The 23,888-nt window shown below is 33.6% G+C and overlaps 1 protein-coding gene across 18 annotated transcripts in view; it reads right to left on the minus strand.

Moving 5' to 3' along the window:
• The window catches only part of MPDZ (multiple PDZ domain crumbs cell polarity complex component), a 182,703-nt gene that overhangs the window by 121,617 nt on the left and 37,198 nt on the right, over positions 1-23,888 (minus strand). For all 18 annotated transcript variants that reach the window (XM_037998405.2, XM_007969229.3, XM_037998410.2 and 15 more), the window contains 5 exons: positions 5,787-5,996; positions 4,996-5,135; positions 3,781-3,994; positions 2,935-3,063; positions 1,135-1,344 (listed from right to left, as the gene is read on the minus strand). In XM_037998405.2, coding sequence (XP_037854333.2) covers positions 1,135-1,344; positions 2,935-3,063; positions 3,781-3,994; positions 4,996-5,135; positions 5,787-5,996 — 903 coding nt within the window. The remainder of the gene's footprint in view (positions 1-1,134; positions 1,345-2,934; positions 3,064-3,780; positions 3,995-4,995; positions 5,136-5,786; positions 5,997-23,888) is intronic.

Raw genomic sequence — 23,888 nt, forward strand, 5'->3', positions numbered from 1 at the left:
TATCAAGTGGTTTTCGGTATTGCATTCATTTATATATCGCTGAATAAAATGTTTTGTTTACCACAAAAGAATGCCATTTAAACACTTTCATAAACAAGCTTTCTTTACTTCTTTCTCTTTGCAAAAAATAGCAACCAAATTCAATTTCTAAAAACAACAGAATCATGGAAATTACAAGTGTTCTAATAAAGTTTTAAAGGGCTTGTGGAGGAGGTTAGGATATTAAAAAAGAATTTGTAGCAACTGCTTAGAAAAAACTTCAATAGAACAAAACAGATTTTTTTACATCTATGGGAAAAGAATATAGGACTTGTATTTACTATAAGGCTTACCTAGAAACTGGGTGTAATTCTCTTCTTAAATATTTAAGAGATTTCTGGATAAATTATTTTGTTAATATTTATCTTCTGTAGTCTGATGACCTATAAATCTGCTGATATACCCACTGCTTTCCAATAATTTCGAAATTTTCTAGCTTTTTCCATATCAAGTTAAGGACAAGGATGGAATACTATGCATATGAATAGAGCTTTTGTTATAACACCAAAAGAATAACTTTTGTTTAAAAAGCATATAACTGGGTCAGAATAATGACTACTTATTACAATCTGATAATAGTTCTAAGACATACTTTAAAACAATAACACTAAAAGGTTTTAGTAAGCCTTTTTCATGCCCACCAAGCCTGCCCCCACTCCTCAACCTCCACACATTCAAAACAAAAACAAAAATACTAACGGGAAGGTTGATGAAAGAGAATGATTAGAACTATGACCCACCTTACAGAGAGTCTTCTAACTGAGAAAAAGACAGAATTAAACATTTTAGATATCAGTACCAAATAATTTTTAAACTTTTATCCATACTTTTAAACATTATCCTCACAAATGTGCTGCTTACATAAAAATGTAAAATAATCTAGCATTTTTAAACAACCTATTTTTCATTTGTTTTACACATTATTCCTGATTAATAAAATATTATTAGTGCTAAAGCATCCCTACGTTTGAATTTCATTACATTATTTAGCACTAATATATGAACATTAGTAAGTCTAGTTTCTAAATAAACATCACTGTCGTCATCTAAGTGCTATTTCTCTGACTTTCACATTAACTATTCTTAACTACTTACCCGCAACTCTGGCATTGAAGTTGGGGATGAGGAGAGGGTGATGCCCAAAGCAGTGGGTGCTGTATGTTCTTCTATGGCACCTCTTGCAATCATCAACTTAACTCTATTTCCACATTGCCTAAGGACTTGTGCTACTTGCTCACTGCTCATTCCTGCTAGATCTGTGTCACCAATCTTTAGAATGTGGTCTCCACTGCATAAACGCCCATGCTGAGTAAAACAATATTGAATAATTAGACTATTATTATTTTAACTGCATCAGAAAAATCACAAATGAGGAGAGGGGATTAATGTTTAAAAAAGCAATAATATGAGTTACCAAACAGGACATAAAACACACGGTTATAATATGAACTGTCTTTTGAAACATCCTAGCATCATTCAGTGTGATGCAATAAATGAAATCTACAAATAGTCTTTAAATCAATAGTTCATATGAACTTTCCATTTTGACTTCTACCTAGCAAGAGTTCATATGAACTTTTCACTTTGATTTCTACCCAAATGCCTTTTTGTGAATTTTTTGGAGGGAAAGAAAAAAATGCCATTAAGCAAAGTTGTATATAAGTCACTATGCAAATATATATTACCTAAAATATGGTATAAACCACAAGAAAGCATTATATTAATATCACAACTTTCTGCCTGGCTATTTCTATTATAAATGTCCCAAAAGAACTCATGTGCAGGTGAAATACTTGTGTAGTGAAAATTCTGAAAGATGTGAGGAGTGAAAAGCAGTCTATGAGCCTCCATACACATGCAGTCCATTAACTTTCTGCAATGATGGAACTCTTCTGCACTACTCAATACAACAGCTGTGGAGCTCTTGAAATGTGGCTAGTCCAGCTGAGAAACTGAACTTGTAATTTCATTTAATTTTAATTAACTTAAATTTTAATTTTAAAGGTGATATGCAGACAGCTATAGTATTGAAGAGTGCAGCTCCATACTAAAGATAAAGCATGTAAATATCACATGCTAGTCAACTAGAGACATTTCATTTGATGCTGCTAGATGCTAGCTAATGTTTAAAAGGAAGAAAAATTTGCATACTATTATATTACTGTTAATACCCCTACTGACAAGGTTGTCATTAAACAGGGATTTCATTTATGAATACAGGAAATATTTGATGAACTGGACTTCCTAGTTTAAGTTCAGACACACATGTACGAACAACCACTTTATTTTTTAAAAAGTTATAATCAACGCAAAACTTACTTAAACCAGTAAGCCTTATCAAATTAAAATATAAATCATAACAAATGTGTTAAATCTTTTCTCACATATATTGCAACAATATCACATATCATAAATGATAATGCCTCAATAAACTACTTAAGTGATAAAAACAGGCTGTGTTTCATATACAAAGACGATTCCAGGGACCCATCACTAAAGCAACAAGTTGATTTTTTTTGCCTGAATAATAAAGTATATTTTCCCATAATACCTTGTGACTAAACAGCTGACTAGGTTTATAAATATGAATTATGACTATAAAATAGTAGCTACCTTCACAATTATCAAATCCATAACCTTGGCTTTAGTCTGAGGTTCAAAAGTGTTAAGTCTATTGTCTAAAACTATAATTTAAGATTAATGTCCCTTTTCAAAGGTATTCCTCCCCTAGGTCTAAGACAACACTTCAGGGACACTCAATAAAATGAAAGAGTCTAACTCAATTTCTTTGGCATCATCTAAAGCCAAAGTTTCTTCTCTATAACAAAAAAAATGTAAAAGATGTACCCATATTATTTGATAAAATAGCATAAAAGATCTATTGATGTAGCCTACCTGATCAGCTACTCCTCCAGGCAGAATGGTTTTTACTATCACACCAGTTGCTTTTCCTCCTATGATGCCAAATCCCAAACCAGATCCATCATTCACCAATTCAATAGTTTCCACGTGTTGCCAGTGAACCTACAAACAAAGCTCATATATGAATTTGTAGAAATTTACAAAGCACTAACATTTTGTATTACAATAGAAATTTTTGTGGTTATTAAATAATTAAATTCAGACATAATGAGTCCTAACAATGTCCCTTTCACTTGGTATACTTCCCTTTCAACAGAATGTAAGTGCTACTGACAGATTCATTCTTGAAATTATCAATATATCATCCTAATGATTTCACTTCAGCAGTTAAAGACAGGCACTGATTTACAAGATCTTTTGTAGCACTTCTTACAAAAAAAGAAAAAGATCAAGGGGAAAAAAAAGGTCACATGTTAAGAATGTCTTCTGCACAATCCTGCCTTGAGGCAGGATTCCAAATTAGATGACTTCTTAAAAGTTACTGACAGCTAACTGTAACAATATAATTGTATAATTTTTAAATCAAAATCAACAATGTATTTGTCTACAGATAAAGTCAATTTTTGTTAAAGGACTACATTTTCCATTTTTAAGGAATGCTATCAAAGGAAAAAACTACACAAAGAAAAGTAATGGTTGTTTCAGAACCTAGAAGCTTTATCACGCTTAAAGAACAAATATTCCAGGCTAGGGAAAGATAAAAGAATAGTCAGACAAAAACTAAAGAAGTGCAAAGACCCTACACAAATTAGAAACTTGGAGATAACCAAAAAGAACTTGAAAAATATGTTGTTTCTTCTGAAGATTTTAAGTACTCACTGGATTAGAGTGAGCTGAAATGGTGCTGGCTGCAGATGGAGAACGGGAAACTATGGGGCTGACGAGCTGAGGCAAAGAGCCTCTGGCGATAACTAGCTGGACAGTATCCTTGGCTTTCTGCAGGATGCTGACAGCCTGCTGATGTGTAATTGTCTGATCAAGAGCCTGTCCATTGATAGCAAGAATTTGATCAGTTTCTTTCAATCTTCCATCTCTATCAAGGATGAAAAAAGGGATAAAAGACAATCTGAGAGTTCTCAAGGAAATGACAGCTTCTTTAGCATGTATGTTCAAGTCATTTTTAATCCTAGTTTTAATTCCAATACACTAAGCTTTTTCCTGCAGTTCTACTTTTAAAAAAATATACGCTTTGGCTGAAGGTCATCAACTCTCGTAATGTTATTCCACTGCTACTCCTACTCAACTCCTGCCATATAAAAGTACTCTTTATTTCAGCTCCCCATTCAGCCTATATGACATCTTGGATATTCTCATCTTCTAAAAATGAAAGTGGATATACCTATACAGTTGGCCCTCTGTATCCATGGGTTCTACATCCACAGATTCAACCAACTGGGGATCAAATATACTCAGAAAAAGTAATGCCACAACAATAAAAAAAAAAAAAAAACACACAAATTTTAAAAATACAGTATGACTACTAATATTTACATAGGATTTGCATTGTGTTAGGCATTATAAGTTAAAGATGAGTTAAAATATATGGAAGAATGTGCACAGGTTATATACAAATACTATACCACTTTATATAAGGGACTTGAGCATCTGCAGACTTTAGTATCTCCAGGAGTCCTGGAACCAATTCCCCACGGATACTGATGGACAACTATATTAAATTATTGCTTTGGGTATATAAACAAATGCAACTCGAATTATTTTGGGTCATTTCCAGTATAGTGATTTTTAAAATCTAACCAAAAAGAGCCCATTTAATTAACAATCAAAATAATGTTATCCTCAAATTTTTCTTTCCTTACCAAAACTTAAGTTATGACTATATTTAAAAGCTACTCCCATTTCAAAGGACTTGCTATTTTATCACAACAATGTTAATGACTTCTAAAAACTGGTTAATAACCAGATTATGTTCAATTATTTGTTTCTATTCATTATTATTTTTCTAAATTCCTACACAGTGACCAAAACCTTCAGAATGTGGTATCGAAAACAAAGTAGATGCTGTGACCATCTCACCTATGAGCCACACTGCCCTCTTGTATCTCTTGTACAAATATTCCCAGCTCTCCTCTGTTTTCACTTCTTAGTCCCACAACACTAAACCCAAGGCCTCCAGATGGAGGTTTGAGGAGCTCAAAAACTTCTACATGGCGACCCTGTTTAGGAAACAAAAAAAGAAATAAAATTAAAAGCCAGGCCATGCATGGTGGTTCACGCCTGTAAATCCCAGCACTTTGGGAGGCCAAGGTGGGAGGATCACTTGAAGCCAGGAGTTAGGGACCAAACTGGGCTACATAATGTGACCCTCTCTCTATAAAAAATAAAATTAAAACTTAGCTGAGTGTGGTGGCACACATGTATAGTCCTAGACACTCAAGAGACTGAGGCAGAAGAATCCCTTGAGCCCAGGAGTTTAGAGCTGTCACAACACTGCACTCCAGTGTGGGTGACACAGCAAGACATGTCTCAAAAAAACTTAAATTAAAAGCCAATTATTGCAATAACAGTCATCTTATTATAACCATTTCTTTGTTTAGAAAAAAAAGAAATTGAAAAAAAATTTTCCAAGGTAATTGTTAGCACTTTATCCTGAAGAATATTTCTATAATACAACATATAATACTCAAATTTAAATGATGATAAAACTGTAATAGAAAATCTCTGAACCATCTAAACTCCCACAACTGACTTTTTGTTCCAATTGTTTCAGATGTTATAAATGTCACTATATTCTCCAAATTATCCACAACTTGATCACATTCTTAAATTATTAAAGGTTTTACAATAACAGAAAGAAATGTTCTTACCTGGGCCATATTTTTGATAAGCTGATCAAATTCATCACAAGCAGGTTTCCCATTAATGTGTGGAATACCAGATCCTGTAAGTGCTTCCAGATTCCCATTGTTTGGGGATAATAAAAACGATTCATTTTGCAGAGTAGGAATCACAGCTGGGCTGAGATGAGGAATGTGGGCATATTCAATATTTGAAGTTGCTGAAGTTGCAATATTTACCTAAGAGTAATACAGGGAGTATTAAGAATTTTGACATTCCATAAACTATTTCATAGGAAATATCCCAACGGTACAAGGACGTACATATGAAATTTCAAAATGTCCAAATCCTTTGATCCAGCAATTCTATTTTGGGAAATTTATTTCAAGGATAAACATTAGGATAATACATAAAGATGTGTGTGCATCACTAAATGTTCAATGCAGCACCATTTTTTAGATGGGAAAATTAAAAAACTAATTACTTCCAAGGTTCAACTTCAGGGTACTTATTAAAACACACCCACAAATACATCCAGACATACATTTTTTTGTCCTCAGATCCTATGAAGTAACCTCTGAACTCTCAGAATTTCCTGAGTGATGAGGTTTCTTTCTTCTTCATGGTGGGCCCCAAGGCCACATGATAGAAGCCCAAACTCGGAGTTGAATTTTAATCATATGGGCAGGGCAATCAATCACACCTATGAAATAACACCCCAATAAAAAATTCTGAACACCAAGATCAGGTAATATTCCTGGGTTTGCAACACAGTCAAACACAGCTATACATGTGCTTGTGCTTTAAGCTAAGTGCTATTATGAGAGTCAAAAGTTTTTTTTTAAAAATTAAAACTTTATAAAGCAAAAAAAGTTACAGTAAGCCAAGGTAATTTATTATTGAAGAAAGAAAAGTTTCTGTAAATTTAGTATAGCCTAGGTGTACAGTATTTATAACTTATGTATAAACTCTATGCATAAGTTTTTTTACCTGTCCTTAAAAATAAAACAGAAAACTCATTAAGTTACCAAAGTTACCAATAACCCAATCATCATAATGGCTATCTAGTAGCATACAGTATATTGACTATTTAGCAGTGTTCAGTAATGTCCTAGGCCTTCACATTCACTCACCACTCACTCACTGATTCACCTACAGTAACTTCCAGTCCTGCAGGCTCCATTCATGGTAAGTGTGTCCTATACAGGTGTACCATTTTTTATCTTTTAACCACATTTTTACTGTACTTTTTCTATATTTAGATACACATATAATTACCATTGTGCTACAACTGCATACAGTACTCCATATAGTAACACGCTGTACAGGTTGGTAGCTTAGGAGCAACAGTTGTTGCCTAGTTGTGTGGTAGGCTATACCACCTAGGTTTGAGTAAGTATACCCTACGATGTTTGCACAAGGATGAAATCACCTAATGACACATGGCTGTACTCTATACATATTGTCACACATAGATCAAGCACAAGCTTGTCACACAAGCTTCTAGTTTGGAATCCTCCCATAATCTGCACTATGCATCTCTTCCTTTGGCTGACTCTTAACTGCATCCTTTCCCTACAAGAGATGATAATCATGTGTATAACAGATTTCAGAGATTCTCTAAGACCTTCTAGTGAATTATGAAACCTCAAGGTGGCTGGGGAACCTCGCAAACTTGCAGCTGATATCATAAGTGAGGGTGGTTTTATGTATCCTTTTACCTTTAAGTTTGTAGCTAGACCCTAACTTGCCGCAGTTGGTATCAGAAGTGTGTGGCAGCACTGGCAGTCTGGAGGACTGTGCCCTCAAATTGTGCTGACTGGCTAACTCTAAGTACAATGACACACGTAACAACAATGGAAAAGATCATCCCACTTTGGGAAATGATTTTATAATTATTTGTGTGTGCCTGTTACAAAGAGTTTGAAGTTAAATATAAATAATAATAAAGCAATGCAGTCAATCCTAATTTCATATTTATGTTGGGTGTCTGGATTGTGACTTTTTGTCTATAACTACTTAACAGAAAGCTTACTTCAATGATGTTTTGGGGTCACTCTCTGACCTCATCTCCTAGCAGTCTGTCCCTCACCCACTTAGCCCTAGCTGTGCTCCCCTCCTCACTGTGCCTCAAACTGCCAAGGATATACCACTCTACCAGACAGGTATATCCTTCTCCAAATATCTACATGCTTCCTTATTTCATTCAGGTGTGCCCAGCCTCACCACAGAAAAATCCTCCTTGGCATCCCTATCTAAGACAGCACCATTATACTTCACAAACTTACTCTGCCCTGTTTTAATTCATGGCACTCATTACCACGTGATCCACACCCTGCTGTCATGAAGCTTTCATCCCAGTCAGTGGAGATAGACTAGAATGCAAAAACTCTCCAGCGGAAATTTTTGACTATTTTGTTTTTACTATGCCCTCATTCTCTAGAAGAATGCCTTATACAGAGTTGATGTTCAACATACATTGGAAGAAAAAAATGTTTTTCTATTTTTAAAGGATCTAATTCTGATCCAATCTCCCAAACAACCTTTCAAGTATCATCTCAATTCTAAGGATGATGAAATTACGTAAAGTCACACACCTAAGTTATTTGTGACCTAAATTTTTTTCATCATGGTGTTCCTATCATCCTTGTATTATACACAAAACATACAGTCCTTGTATTATACACAAAACATTTTAGATATCATTTTTGAAATAAAACATTAGGTAAAGAACATCCCCTGGCAGAAGCTATCAAAATATTTCACAATATGTCACCAAAATCTACACATAAGAGTTACCTATCCTTAAAAATAAAACGGAAAACTCATTAAGTTACCAAAGTTACCAATAACCATTATATTGGCTATCTACAATCACAGATGAAAAAGAGATCAATGTGATGAGAAGAGACTTTTGGGAATCCTTTTAAATGTTTATTTTAAAATCTATAGCAGACACGATCAATTATTACTTTTTCAAAAGTAAGCTTCTTATGCCAAGACTGATTTTTTTTTTTATCCTGAGCCATGACAACTTCAATAAAGTCTGCCAGCAGAAGATACACAGCTCAGGTTGAAGCAGATGGCATAATGAAATTTGTGACAGGCTGAGGATCCCACACACCAAGACCTAATGGCTATGGTATGTTTACATAGGAAAAAATATTTGGACTTATGCTATGGTAAGCCAGAATGAACAAATCGCATTTAGAGAATAGAGAATCTGTCTATAAGAGATTCATGGTAAAATAGAAGCTCTGATATTATGAAATATTAGGTATAAAGGCATTCTAAGAGTAAAGTCAGTGGGAGCAAAACAAGTAAAATATTATAAAATGAGAACTGTATAAAAGTATTTAATATCAATTGCCATTTCCTAATTTGTTAAAGATTTGAGGAAGTTCAATGACTCCTCCTACTTCATCCCTGACCTTGAGGTCTACATAAATGTAAAAGCAAAGGTTACAGAGATCACATATTTAAAAACTATTATTTAAATATACCACCATACAAAAGTCTTATTTACACATTGGCAAATTTATACTCATAAGAAAAAGCAGAAAGGCACCTTTGATTATGCTATAATTCTTTATTTAAATGGCTTTCTGAACTATAATCTCTTTGAGGAATAGGAATGTATCTTATTTGCCTTGATAGGTCTGTTCATAGCAGTCATGCTATAAATGTTTAATGAAAAGATCTTGATTCTCATCCTTGGTCTACAGAATATAAAATAAACAAAAGAAAACATAAATATCTGGCAATTTTTATATACAGATAAACATTCTGCATAATTTATGGAAGTTGTTAGTAAATGGGCAAGAGTCACCAAATAATTATCTGTTTTCTGTTTAAGTTCTGGCTGAACATTTCAGTCTAAAAGAGGCTTTTATGTATTTAGTAAATAAACACATTAATTTATGGATTTTAGTTAGTGCTATTACCTAAAACATAACCTAAATATTATGCAAATTACTCAATTTAAAAGTTTGCAAATTCTATGTGAAAGGGCAAGCTAAAACATCTTCTAAGTATTTAAAAGTAAAGAAAAGTCCTCTTATAAGATGCAGTTAGAACCAGTATTGGTTCACACGCTACAAAAGGTCAAATAAAGCACAAATCATAACAAAGAACAAATATGTACCTTACTTTAACTTAAAAAAATGCATGTATATTCACCTGTATATAGGATTTGTTCATACACGCAATTTGTTCAATCTGGCTTACCATAGCATAAATCCAAATACTTTTTACTATGCAAACATACCATAGCCATTAGATCTTGGTGTGTGGGATCCTCAGTCTGTAACAAATTTCATAATTCTAAATATCTTTTATCATACATCTGTTTCACAGTTTGATCAAACATAACTAACAATTTCACCAATAACTGTTTTATCAATTCACCTATATAGTTTTTCAAAATAATTTAAATATATTTTCACAGAAAAATAAACTTGTCATAAAATTGTATATTATATAATAAAGTTGTGTGATTATAAAATAAATACAACTGGTACAAATAGCTTTAAAAATGACTTTTTGAGAAATGCACATTTAGCTGGTACAAGCTAGCAAAGGACACAAACTAGAGAAGGTCTGAGTAGACAAGTGTTTAGTGCCCTAGGTATCATTCAATATGCCTTCCAGAAGAAATGGACAGTATCTTCTTAGCAAGTTCCTCATTTGCAGGTGTGCTAGGAGAGCTGCTTCTAGAATAGCATCCAAGAAAACATAATTTATCTTTAGTTCTATATACAATGAAGGACATTCTGTGTGAATAACTGTATCAGAGTAACTTTTCCACTGAGAACAATTAAAAATGTGTATAAGAGCTGTTAAAAAATAAATAAATAAACCACTTTACAGGTATCAAAAAGAAACCAACTCTTCTGCCATACTCTATTGATGCAAAGCAAAGCAGTATCCAGCCCACATCACAGAAGAGGGGAATATACAGAAGCATGAATATCAGAAGGCAGGAAATACTGGCCATCTTAGAGGCTGACTAGCATGGCATATCACAGCAAAACAGCTAAAAGCCAAGATAGAAAGAAAATCTTAAAAACCACTAGAGCAAAAAGGTATCTAATCTTCAAAGAACAATAAGACCAACAGCTGACTTCTCAAGAAAAACAAAGGCCAGATGTTAATGAGATGATTAAAAAACAAAAAGATAAAAATACCTGACAACCTAGATTTGTCACGCCACACACCACACATACACACACACACACACACACAGACATTCCACACACAATTACCTTAGATTTGCATAAAAGAAATACCAAAGTAAAATCTTGGGCAGGAAAATAATTAAATCTCAGATGATCCCTACGCAGAAAATATTACAGTACAAAAAGGAGTTTAAAAATGTAAATCAGGCCGGGTGCGGTGGCTCACGCCTGTAATCCCAGCACTTTGGGAGACTGAGGCGGGTGGATCACCTGAGGTCGGGAGTTCAAGACCAGCCTGACCAACATGGAGAAACCCCATCTCTACAAAAAATACAAAATTAGCCAGGCATGGTGGCGCATGCCTGCAATCCCAGCTACTCAGGAGGCTGAGGCAGAAGAATCGCTTGAACCCTGGAGGCAGAGGTTGCAGTGAGCCGAGATCGTGCCATTGCACTCCAGCCTGGGCAAAAAGAGCGAAACTCCGTCTCAAAAAAAAAAAAAAAAAAAAAAAAAAAAAAAAGGTAAATCAGTATGAATTCCTTAAAACAGTAAATAATCTAAACTTGTGGAGCTTTAAAGATATATGTAATTAAAGTACATACAGCTGCACAAAATGTAGGAGTAGGGTAAATAAAGTTGGAAGTGTTTTAAGTTCCTTGCATTTTTTAGAAAGTGGTAAAAGTACTAATTAAAGTAGAATCAAAGAAGTCAAGGATACATATATCTGACATATGACTCATATCTAGAATATATAAAGAAAACCCAAAACTCAATAGTTAAAAAAAACCCAACTAGAAAAGGAGCAAAAAACAGAGAGACATTTCATGAAAGAGGATATATGGCTGGCAAGTAAGTACATAAAAGAAATTTAGCATCATTAGCCATTAAAGAAATGCAAACTAAAATCACAAAGAAATATCACTACATACCTATCAGAATGGTGAGGATGTAGAGAAGCTGGATTGCTCAGACATTGCTGGTGGAAATGTAAAATGGTACACCCCACTGAAAAATAGTTTGGCAGTTTCTAAAAACAACTAGACATGCATTTACCATACAACCTAGCAATTGCACTACTGGATATTTATTGTAGAGAAATAAAAACCTAGGTCCATACACAATTGCTCACAGCAGCTTATACATAGTGAAAAAAATAGTGAAAAACTGGAAACAAAATACCCCTCAATAGGTACATCCAATAAGAAATACTACTGAAAAATAAAAAAAGAAAAATATTAATATATACAACTTCAAGATATCAAGGGCATTATGCCGCATGCAAACAAGCCAATCTCTAAAGGTCACCTATATTATGATTTTATTTTTATAACATTCTTGAAATGACACAATTATAGAGATGGAAAATGAATTAAAGGTTGCCAGGGGTTACAAATGTGGGAAAGGGGTTAAGTATGACTATAAAAGAATAGAATAAGGGTGATCTTTGTGGTGATCTTGATTGTGGGGATAGCTAGGTAAATCTACATAAGTTAAAACAAAACAAAACAGAGGGAGAGGAGGGAGGGAAAGGAGGGAGGCAGGAATTTAAAACAAATCTTGAACTGAATGATAAGGAACATACGACACACTGCATATACTGCAAACTACATCCAGAATTGTTGGATATGCAGCTAAAGAAATGCTTAGAAATGTAGACTTAGATGTAAGAGGGAAAAAAAGGAATGATGAAATGTCAATGAGCTGAGCATCCGAATCAAAAAGCTAAAAACAGAAAACCAAACTCAGAAAAGGAAGAAAATAACATATATTACAGCAAAAATCAACAAAACAGGAAAATGATACAATAAAGAAATTCAAAAAAGTCAAAAGTTGATCTTTGAAAAGAAGATGAGATTAATGAAACTGATAAACCTGTAACAATACTGATTAAGAAAATATAGCAAACACAAATTTCCAGTATTGGGAATTTAAAAAAAGGAACATAGACTCTACAGGCATGCAATAACCTCATGCAAAAAAATGGGGAAAAAATACATGAAATGAACAAATTCCTTGGAAACACATTTATCAAAATACCAATAGTGTGAGGCAGACTACTTGAGGCAGGAGTTCGAGACCAGCCTGGCCAACACGGCAAAAACCCATCTCTACTAAAAATACAAAAAATTAGCCGGGCATGGTTGTGCGCGCCCATAATCCCAGCTACTCGGGAGGTTGAGGCAGGAGAATCGCTTGAACCTGGGAGGTGGAGATTGCATTGAGCCACTGCACTCCAGCCTGGGTGACAGACGCTATCAAAAAATAATAATAATAATTATTTTATATCTATCAATGAAATTGAATGCACTATTAAAAATCCCCCCTCCCCGCAAAAACAGAACAAGAACAGGTTTAGAGTTTCACTGGTAAATTCTTTCCATTTTTTTTTCCAAATTAACATCAATTTTTTGGTGACAAGAAAAAGACGGAATTGCTCTCTACTTTTTTTTGAGGCCAACAAAACCTCAATTGCCAACTCCAACAAGGATTATATTAGACAGAAAAGCTATAGATCATAAACATAAATAGAAAAATACTAAATGAGAATGTTAACGACTCAATTCAAAGATACTTAAAGAGGAAAATGATTATGACCAAGTTGGGCATTCCAGAAATGTAAGGTTGAGTTAACATTTGAAAATCAGTTAGTTTAATTCACACAATGAACAGAATACAGGAGAAAAACAGGATCAGCTCAAAAGACGGGAGAAAAAAATAATGGATAAAATCCATGCTATCACCACTTCTATTCAATATTAGACCCAAGGTTTTAGGTCATCCAATAAGGCAAGGAAAATAAGTTAAAAGTATAAACATTAGAACTGAAGAAACAAAAACCATAATTATTTGCAGACCACACAATTGTGTATACTGAATATCCAAATTAATCTACAAATAAACCATTAGTTTCAATAAGTGAACTTAGTAAGTTGGTGGATGTAAAATCACTATCAAAAAATACAGTTTAGTATTTCCCAGCAAAACAATTAGAAACTAAAATGTTTTCTAAAAATACATTTAAAATAGGATAAAATTTTTTTAATTGGAACACAACATGGAGTTTAGAAACAGACCCACACATATACGATCCCGTGATTTACAACAATAACGACAATGTAAGGGAGAAGAGATGATCTCTTCAATAAATGGTTCTGGATCAAATGGATATTCAAATGGAGAATTATTTATAAACATACACATGCACATAAATACTTTATTTCTACCTCATATCCAAAATTTAAAAGGTAAAACTTTAATAAAGCTTCTGAGAGAAAATCTCTGTATTTTAGGAGTAGCCAAAGGTTTCTTAAGTAGGGCAAAAAAGAAAAAAAAAGCAATAGCCATGAAGAAAAATTTTATTTTTAAAATTTAAAATTTGTTTTTAAAATAAAAACAACTTCTGGTCATTAAAAGATACAATTAAAGGAATGAAAAGGCAAAATACAAGGGAGAAAATGGTTACAATACAAATATTCAACAAAGAAGTTGTATTCAGGAAATATAAAGAACTCTTGTAAATCACTAAGAGAAAGACTGAAAAATCAATAGAAAAATGGGTTAAAAAAAAAAAAAAACAGGAAATTTCCAAATTTTGAGAAGATATCCAAATGACCAATCCCACATGGAAAGGTGCTCAGCATTATCATTCATCAGGAATATGCAAATTAAAATAATAAAATGATAATATAACATATCCCCCCAGAGTCACTAAAATTGGAGAAAATAAATTTAAAGTGGGTAGTACTAAGTGTGAGCATTGATGTGGAGCCACAAGAACTTTCATACACTAAATATCGTGAAAGAGTTGGACTTATAATCGCCTTGGAAAACAGTTTGGCAGAATCCATGAAAGCTGAATATCTACCTTAGGACCCAGAAATATCACTCTTAAGTGAACATCCAAGAGAAATACACACTTATGAATACTAAAATACAGGTACTAGGAAGTTTACAGCAATTTTATTTATAACAGCCAAAAACTGCAATCAACAGAAGAGTGGACAAGTATATTCTAGAATATTCAAACAGAAAATGAAAAAGAACTACTGTTACACATACAATACAAATGAATCTCACAGACACAAAGACAAGACAAAGAAGTTAGGCACGAAGCATATATGCTCAGACTGTATTTACATAAAGTTCAAATAGTAATACTTATCTCTGAGATAAAGTCAAAATAGTAATTCCTAAAGGGGAGGATTAGGACTGAATGAAAGGTGAAACAAATTATGAGTGCTGATCATTTTCCATATCTTGATTTACATAAGGGTTACATGTATATCTAATTTGTTAAAAAAAATCCTTGGGCACACCTTTTCCCTTTAATGTATGTTATTTCTCAATTTTTCAAAGTTTGCAAAATAAAACATATAATCAAAGCAAAAAATCTGGGGCATTCCAATGAAAGATGTAAAAACACGTCTCTTAAAGAAGGCAAGTAGTAGCAACAGCCTGTATACAGAAAGTTACATCTTGTCTATCCATAACTATGAATTTAAAGTTCATTGACCAGATATTCACCTTAAAATGAAGAGAACAGGAACTAAATAACTGATGACGAAGTTTGGTCTACCACTGTGACATGTGGCCCTCCACTGGCTTGATGTGGATTAAATGGGCTAATTCCCACTCCCAGAAGGAGTCCTTTAACAAGTGTTCAGGTAAAGATGAATCCTCAACAAACATATTTTAACCTCTGTAACACATTTAGATTTGTCTTCCACAAATATTATAAATTTTTAAAACTTTTAATAATTTTATTGCATACCAAATTATTTTTTGGAAATAATAATTATGCCATACTTTCACACTATTTTGATATATACTGGGACAAGGCTAATGTAATTACGAGATTTCAAAATTATAAATTACTTATACCTCTTTTCAAAAACATTTACAATATTTTCACCATCACTACATGATAATGCACTCAATTTTAAACCAATAGAAGATTTCCAAATACATATATTCATTTAACTAAATGTACTATAAAGCACTAAAATATCACTTCTTATATTTCATCATTCCTTCTGAGTTGTTAACTGAAAAGAAAGTTAATATTATTAGCTCTGTTTTAATGGTTACCATCAATGTTTCCAGAAGTATTTCTGTAAATACCCACAAAAATGACTGCTTAGGATCAAACTTTATTCCATAAAGCATTTTTTGGTAGATTATCAAATCTGTTTTATGATTGTTATTTTGACTTATTCTCAATACACAGTATACCAGTAAGAATGACCAAAATACTTATGTATGTCTGATGGATGTTATAATCTATCATTTAAAAGCTAAAATATACGTTATCTTAAATTAGGTTAGTAAGAAAAAATGAGTACTACTTTTGCAACCTTAGTTTTGGTAAATTGTTTAAACAGATATACATTGCTAGTTCAATTTCCCATATTTTTTGTTTATTTGTTAGACACCTTAACATAATGAGAAACAAGAAATAAGCCATTCTTCAGGGAATTTGCCATAACAGACGCACCTCTTATAAACGCAGACTTTTTTTAAAATCATGCACCTTGTATTTTCTTCTTGCAGAACAAAAAAATGTGCTTATTTTCTTGTGAATTTACCAAAAATGCTGTAAAACACTCTCTGGAAATGATTCCAACTATGAAATGCAAAGATTGGATGCTGAGAGCATTCAATGAAATACAGCACCTAAAATGATAGCAATCACAAGAAAAATTTTTTATACATGATAGGACTCCAAGTTTGGAACCTAGAGAGGCCTCCTTTTCCATAAATCTTTCAGTGAAATACTGATTAAAGCACAGCTCTGATGCATTATTGAACAGGCAAACCCTTGCACAGTAATTGATGGTGGCACTCTGATTTAATGATCCTTATTTTTAAAGCTAATTAAAGAAATTGAACTGCATGTTCAAAGGGGATTAGCTTAATGTGACGAAACTATTTTAGACATAAGGTAGCTCCTGGCTCCTGAACTAAATGAGACACAAAATGGAGCAATAAGTTATAAGAAGGGAAAACAATATTTTCAAATACAACAAACAAAATTTTACATTTTCTATGAGACCTTCCTTTCATTTATTCAAGTATTTATTGAGCATCTAAAATGTCTTAAACATCACTAGGTGATAAGGATAGTAATTAAAATGACAAAATGCTTTCCATAATCACTAATATGTTAAATATCCTACAAAATTATTCTACTAGGCTTAGCTCACTCAGCTACTGAGATAAGATACCTTTCTATTCACAGCTATGAATTCTCGAATACCAAAACAGATAGTAATTGAGAACACACATTATAATTTGCAGATATTTTTAAGTAGCCTTTGACTAACATTTGCTGATAAATTTAAAAGATAAGGGTATTCAATTGAGAAAGTAAGTCCTTAACACAAGAATGTTGATAGAGTCATTTTAAGTAATCAAAATGTAAATTTTCTGCACCTGCCCCTATATAGGTACAAATGCATATTTGTCTTAAAATTCCCTTGTGCTAAAAAAGTTAAACTGTGAACTATAAAATTGAAGACAGAAAGCAAAGAAAGCTTAAAAACTAAACAAGGAAATAAAGTGTATGTAAGACTCTGACTTTTCCCTTTTTATATTTGGGAAGGTGTTCCTGGATGATCAATAATCTACCCAATGTAACACTGATTGTTATAACCTGTTAAATGACAAAACCAAATACAAAACTATAGACTTTAGCTTTTACACAATGCTGTCAATTTAAGTGGATGAATGAGGAGTTAACAGACTATTTTAATATTTTAGTTTTTATTCAAACCTGCAAAGATCTTATTCATTCTTTAAACTACATAATAAGAGATTTTTATTAAAATCAATCCACAAGGCATACTGCACTAAATACTGAGCTGTGTGTGTGTATACACATATATTTTTATTTTTACATATTTATATAGTTTTTTATATATATATATATATATTTTTTTTTTTTTTTTTTTTTTTAAAGACAGAGTTTTGCTCTTGTTGCCCAGGCTGGAGTGCAATGGCGCAATCTCGGCTCACCGCAACCTCTGCCTCCCAGGTTCAAAGGATTCTCCTGCCTCAGCCTCCCAAGTAGCTGAGCTGGGATTACAGGCATGCGCCACCACACGCAGCTAATTTTGTAGTTTTAGTAGAGACGGGGTTTCTCCATGTTGGTCAGGCTGGTCCTGAACTCCTGACCTCAGGTGACCCACCCACCTCAGCTTCCCAAAGTGCTGGGATTACAGGCGTGAGCCACCGTGCCCAGCCCTCCATGTGTATTTTATAAACTCATTTTCTTCTTTAAGAAGGCCTAAATGACACTAAAACCTTTGGGAATACACTTAGGTAAAAAAATTAAGACTCCCACTTCCCCAAATTTCATAAAATATTTATGAACACTTGAATAAAGATTGGAAAATAACTTGAAGTTAAAATATAGTTTTGTTTTAAATCTTTTCGTTATTGTTATCAAAAAAGTGTTTAACTTCTTTTCTAAAAAGTTGGCTCCAACAATGAAGTAAAACATACCAGGATGTTTTACCTCTCCCCTGAGTTCCCACTGAGATCCTAATATCAAAAATAATGGGTTATTTTTTCAAATTTGTTTGATCTTTTTTGATAGTATCTTTATTTCTTATTATTGTCATTGTGTGGGTAGAAGTGTCCGAGGTACACTGAAAAAAAGACTACAAATTCCTTTCAGTGCCTCTCATAAAGAGCAATATTCTATTTCCCCATCCTTTAAGTTACAAATTCTTGATACAGTAAAACTTGTTGATTTTATTAAATCTTGACCCTCAAGAACATGTCTTTTTTATGTTCCATGTTTCAAAATGGTAAGCAGACCAGGTTTCTGAGTGTTTCAAGGCCAAAGATACCAGCTAAGGTTACTTTTTATTCTTCGGGGGAAAATTACAGGTGGTTCATGCCTGTAATCCCAGCACTTTGGGAAGCTGTGGTGGGCAGATGGCTTGAGTCCAGGAGTTTGAGAGCAGCCTGAGCAGCATGGCAAAAGCTCGTCTCTACAGATAGATAGATAGATAGATAGATACATAGATAGATACATAGATAGATAAATAAATAAATAAATAGCCTGGCTAATGGCACACACCTGTGGTCCCAGCTCCACAGAAGGCTAAGGTTGGAGGGTCACCGGAGCCCAACAGGTCCAGGCTGCAGTAAGCCATGAACATGCCACTGCACTCCAGCCCAGTCTACGTGACAGAGCAAGACACCATCTCAAAAAAAAAACCAAAATGGCAAAATGGTAAATATAAAGTGTTTATGCTGCACAATAAATTCAATGGTTGTCTCACAGAAAAGCACTAATTTGAGTTGCAAGCTGAACTAGCCTAGTCGCTTTTTTCATAAGTATCATATTTGAAAAAAAAAAAATCAAACTGTGATTATACAGACTTGGGTATAGAAAAGACATTTTCTCAAAAATAAACAAAGTAAGCCCGTGACTGCAAGGAAAACAACAAACAGGACTTACTGCCCATAATAAAATTTGAGCTTTCAAGTGAAAATTAGAATTTTAGAACATCTGTATTTGCTACCTTGATCTTGACACCTTTCCATAACTGGAATTTGTTGATAAAACTGCAACTGATATCAGCAAGTATAACTTTTTTATATTATATAACGAAACGGGAAATGTGACTTTTCCATTTTTCAAATTTTCCAAATGACCAATGTAATATAAACGAAGCTTTAGTTTAAAAAAAAATTCAAAGACCAAGACAGACAAATAGAGTTTCTTGTAATAGAGAGTGAAATACTTACTGATTTGGTTTCAGATTTCACAGTGATACAGGAGTTAAGAAGAAATTACTTAGGCTGATAGTGAGGGTATAGTCCTTGGTAAGGTTTTCCAGAAAAGCAGCCCCAAAATCATTTTCTTCTCTAACAAAGTGCAGCCTGTGAAATTGAGCTGCAGACATAAACAAGCTGTAAGCTTGCACAGGTGAATGCCAGCAGCTGTGCCCACTGGAATATACTACCTGGGACCAGGCATGTTCAAAATGGTGGCTCCATCTTCTCTTTTTGCCAGCCACAGGTACAGTAAGGAGCAGACAAGATGGCAAGAGCCAAGTGGAAAGTCCACTTGCATAGTAAGATTAGAGCGGGGCGACCAGCCTTCCCTTTGAACTGGTCAAACCAATCTGTGTGCCCTACGTAAATCAGACACCCCCTCGTCAAGCCTGCCTATAAAATCTGCTGTGGTCTGCTGCCTTGCCCCTTCTTTCAGATGCCTCTTTCTGGCAAGGAGCTGTTCTCCTCTCTCCTTTCTTCTGCCTATTAAACTTCTCATTCCTTAACCCACCCACATGTGTCCATGTCCTTAATTTTCTTGGTGCAAGACGACAAACCCCATGTATTTACCCCAGACAACGATGCTGCTTCAACAGTGCAACTAAACTTTAAGAAACCACCACAAATTTTGATGCACTACCAAAGAAGGATACCACAATTATCTGAAAAAGCTATACCCCTCCCTTTCCCAGCTTACATATCTGTGTGAGGCCAGATTTTCTTCAAAAACATCAACTAAAACAGCAAATCCAAACAGACTGAATGCAGAAGCTGATGAAAATCTAGTATTCTGCTACTAAGCTGCACATTAAATATATGTGCAAAAATATAAAATAATGCCACTCTCCTCAATTTTTAAACATGCAATGGGGGATTTTTAAATAAATAAATATTTAAAACATTTCTGAATTCTGATTTCTAACATGGCATATATTGACAGATAAAACCATATGAACAAAAGATTTTTGCAGACCTTAATAATAATTTATGACTGTAAACTGATCAGGAGACCAAAATGTTTCACAGGATATATGTACTGAGAATAAACTCTTACTTAATATCACCTACTAATAAATATCAGTACCAGAATACAAATCTGGATCAGGTTTGTCTCCAACTACTACTAGACCACTCTGCCACAATCTGAGATGAGATAATCATAAGAAGTACTCAAATCACCCACAAATCCTTAAACTGTATTCACTATGCTGTTTAAGAAGAAAATAAAATAAAATATATGGAGTTCTATGATTAAGACCTAGGGTCTGGAGTCCAGCCTGCCTGGCTCTATCGCTTAACCTCTCTGTAACTCCATTTCCCTATCTACAAAATGAGGAAAATCATATTACCTACTTTATAATATTGTTGTAATGATGAAACCATTAACTACAATAGAACTAGAACAGTTCTGGGCACATAGTAAGACTTGATGCTATGATAATTGCTATGATAATGATAAGTGATGTACTTTTTCAATGTCATCACTAAGAGAAAAGGTGGCGTCTCCAAAATAACTTCAGTTATTTGGTTAATTTACTTATGTTTAAAATTAGTTGTCTGTCAAGGAAAGATAAATAATGAATGACAGTTTTGAATATTTAAGAATACTCATGCCTTCATTTATTAAGCAATCAGTTTTTGAGCTTAAGTATCATATAAGGTACAAATATTTAAAGATGAATATGGTATGGATTTTGTGCCAAAAGTAGCAAATGGATGTCAAGCAAACCTGAAATACAATTAATTCTAAAGCTCCTTTTTACGCTTGTTAAGAACAAATGGCAAGTGGAATGCAGCATATACCACAGTCTAGGCATGTGTGTTTATGCATATTTACAGAATGTCTTTTCTTTATTTAAATCTCAACAATTCTGTGTTTTCTTAGCTAAATTTCCAAGAGAAAAAAATTTAAAAAGTGTAGCTTGACCTAAAATTATATTCTTACCAAGGTATGCTGAAAATTTTCTACGTCAAAGTGGGGAAGGTATCAAAATTAAGTAAATTAATCTATTTGAAATGCCATGGCAAATAAGTAATTTAGAAACTGAAAATTTAAACAAACAACATGTTAGAATTCTTGCAGTGTTTTTCCTATCAGTCCCACATTTCTAGGAGACAAAACTGACTCAGTGTTCACAATCTGCTTAGAGGAAAATAAAAATAAAATAAAGCTTTACAGAGAAGTATAATTATATAGGAATGGACACACAAAGATTGATTATATTTTGCCACATTCTCTCTCCATTCCACTATTATCTTTAACCAGATCATTCACTTTACCTTTAAAGTCTAGCAAAATTATTAATATAACCAGACTGAAAGTACTGGTTTATGTCAAAAAGACTCTATGATTAAAATTTGGGAGAAGAATTTACAGGACATGGCATATTTTAACTTAATGAATTTGAGTTTAGATGATGTTTAGCTCAAGTGCATTTCTCTTTAGGGATGCTATTAACTGTTTTTCCATCTTATTTGTTCATTAATACAGAGAACTAAGGGTTCAGAAACAGTGTAACTTATAATAAAAGTAAAAAAAAAAAAAAAAACAGACAGACTGGCTTCAGGGTTAGACAGACCTCAAATTCTCCTAAGTCTATCAATGAATAATTTTGTGGGTCAGATTATGTTATATAAGCTAACCCCCAATTTCCTCACTGGATAAAATGAAGACAAAACCTACCTTATGGAACTGATGGACTAGTTAAATGAGGCAGTCTATAGTACAGAAGGGCTTCTTGAAAGGTAACTGTTGTAGCTTTAAATGTAAAATGAGGCCTATTATTCTTAAATTTGGAGGTTTAAAAAAACTCATTTAGGTTATAACCAGTAAATTTCACATTTTTTTCCTTCTTCTCCAAAGACCATTTAACATTGTCACAAAAATACCATACAATTATCACCATTTGCTGTTTTAGACACACATGCATAGCCAATAGCAAGATGGTGTTGCATTTTAATCCAGCACTGTATAAAAAGCTTGAACAGTGCCTTCTTGCCCACGGTAAAACAAAAATTTTAGTCCCTTCAATGGCTCTATATTTACAAACTTTTAGCTAAAGGAACAAACATTTAAAAGCTGTTATTGTACCAAAAATAAAGTATTTGAAATTCCTACAGTAAATAAACTTTACGGTAAATGTAAAAACATAAGAACCACTCATTCTCTTTTAACTTCTCCTAGATAATGCACACTAGAGTCTCAAGAAATAGATACTTCGCTGTCAGGTGGCTACAAAGCTCTATCATAAAAGTAAAACTATTTCAGGTGTAAGAAAGATCATTTTCATTTTCACAAGCAACAACAGCTGGGAAGAGTTCCACTCCATTTTTAGATAATTCTTGTTAATGAAATCAAAGCATATTTCTTCCTTTCTGTCCTCCTTCCCCTACCAACACCAAGTCATAACTTAACCTAGACATTCTTGGAAAGACAGTAGTCGTCTCCCCTTTACTGATAGTAAGCCTACAGGTGAATCATCCTCCTTTTGGTCTCAAATTAGAAACTATAGGGAAAGGATCATTTTTTTTTTCCCGTCATTTATATAAGTAATAAAGAGAGGGAAACACAAGCACTTTTGTCCTTTAAGATATGAATCAAACAAAACAGTATCTTTCTGACTGTCAAAGTCAAAATAGAGCAAGAAAATCCTCAGTTCACAAAATTTCTCATTTTCCGTCAATCTAAAATAATAAATGTAAGAAATTATTTGAGTTGCTGCTGTTGGTACTTTAAGTAGCAACATACCTCAACACTTTGGCCATGAACTCTTCGCAGTCTTACAAATCTGTATCTACAGAATACAGACTCCTCAGACACGTCCTGGTACAGTGTGTGTTCCACCTAACAACCTCTGCTTACCTCAGATATTTGAAGCTGAACCTCTGAAGTACACATTGACTACCAGACTACCTACATCTCTAGGTTTTCTAGAATTTGCTCGTTTTGAGCATCAGAAGAAAAAAAATTCACACAGAGTGTACATTACTTGTGTGGCCTTGGGCAGAAAAACCATTAGTAAATTAGGATGTGATGCTGTATTCTTAGAATTAGTAAGACGAAAGAAGTATTATAACTGAAGATCTTACTTATCAAAATGTCATTAAAATCACTACCTTAATTTTATGTTAGGATGCCTTTTTTCTTTTCTTTTTTTTTTTTTT

This window comes from Chlorocebus sabaeus, chromosome 12, assembly GCF_047675955.1.
Source record: "Chlorocebus sabaeus isolate Y175 chromosome 12, mChlSab1.0.hap1, whole genome shotgun sequence".
NCBI classification, from domain to species: domain Eukaryota; kingdom Metazoa; phylum Chordata; class Mammalia; order Primates; family Cercopithecidae; genus Chlorocebus; species Chlorocebus sabaeus.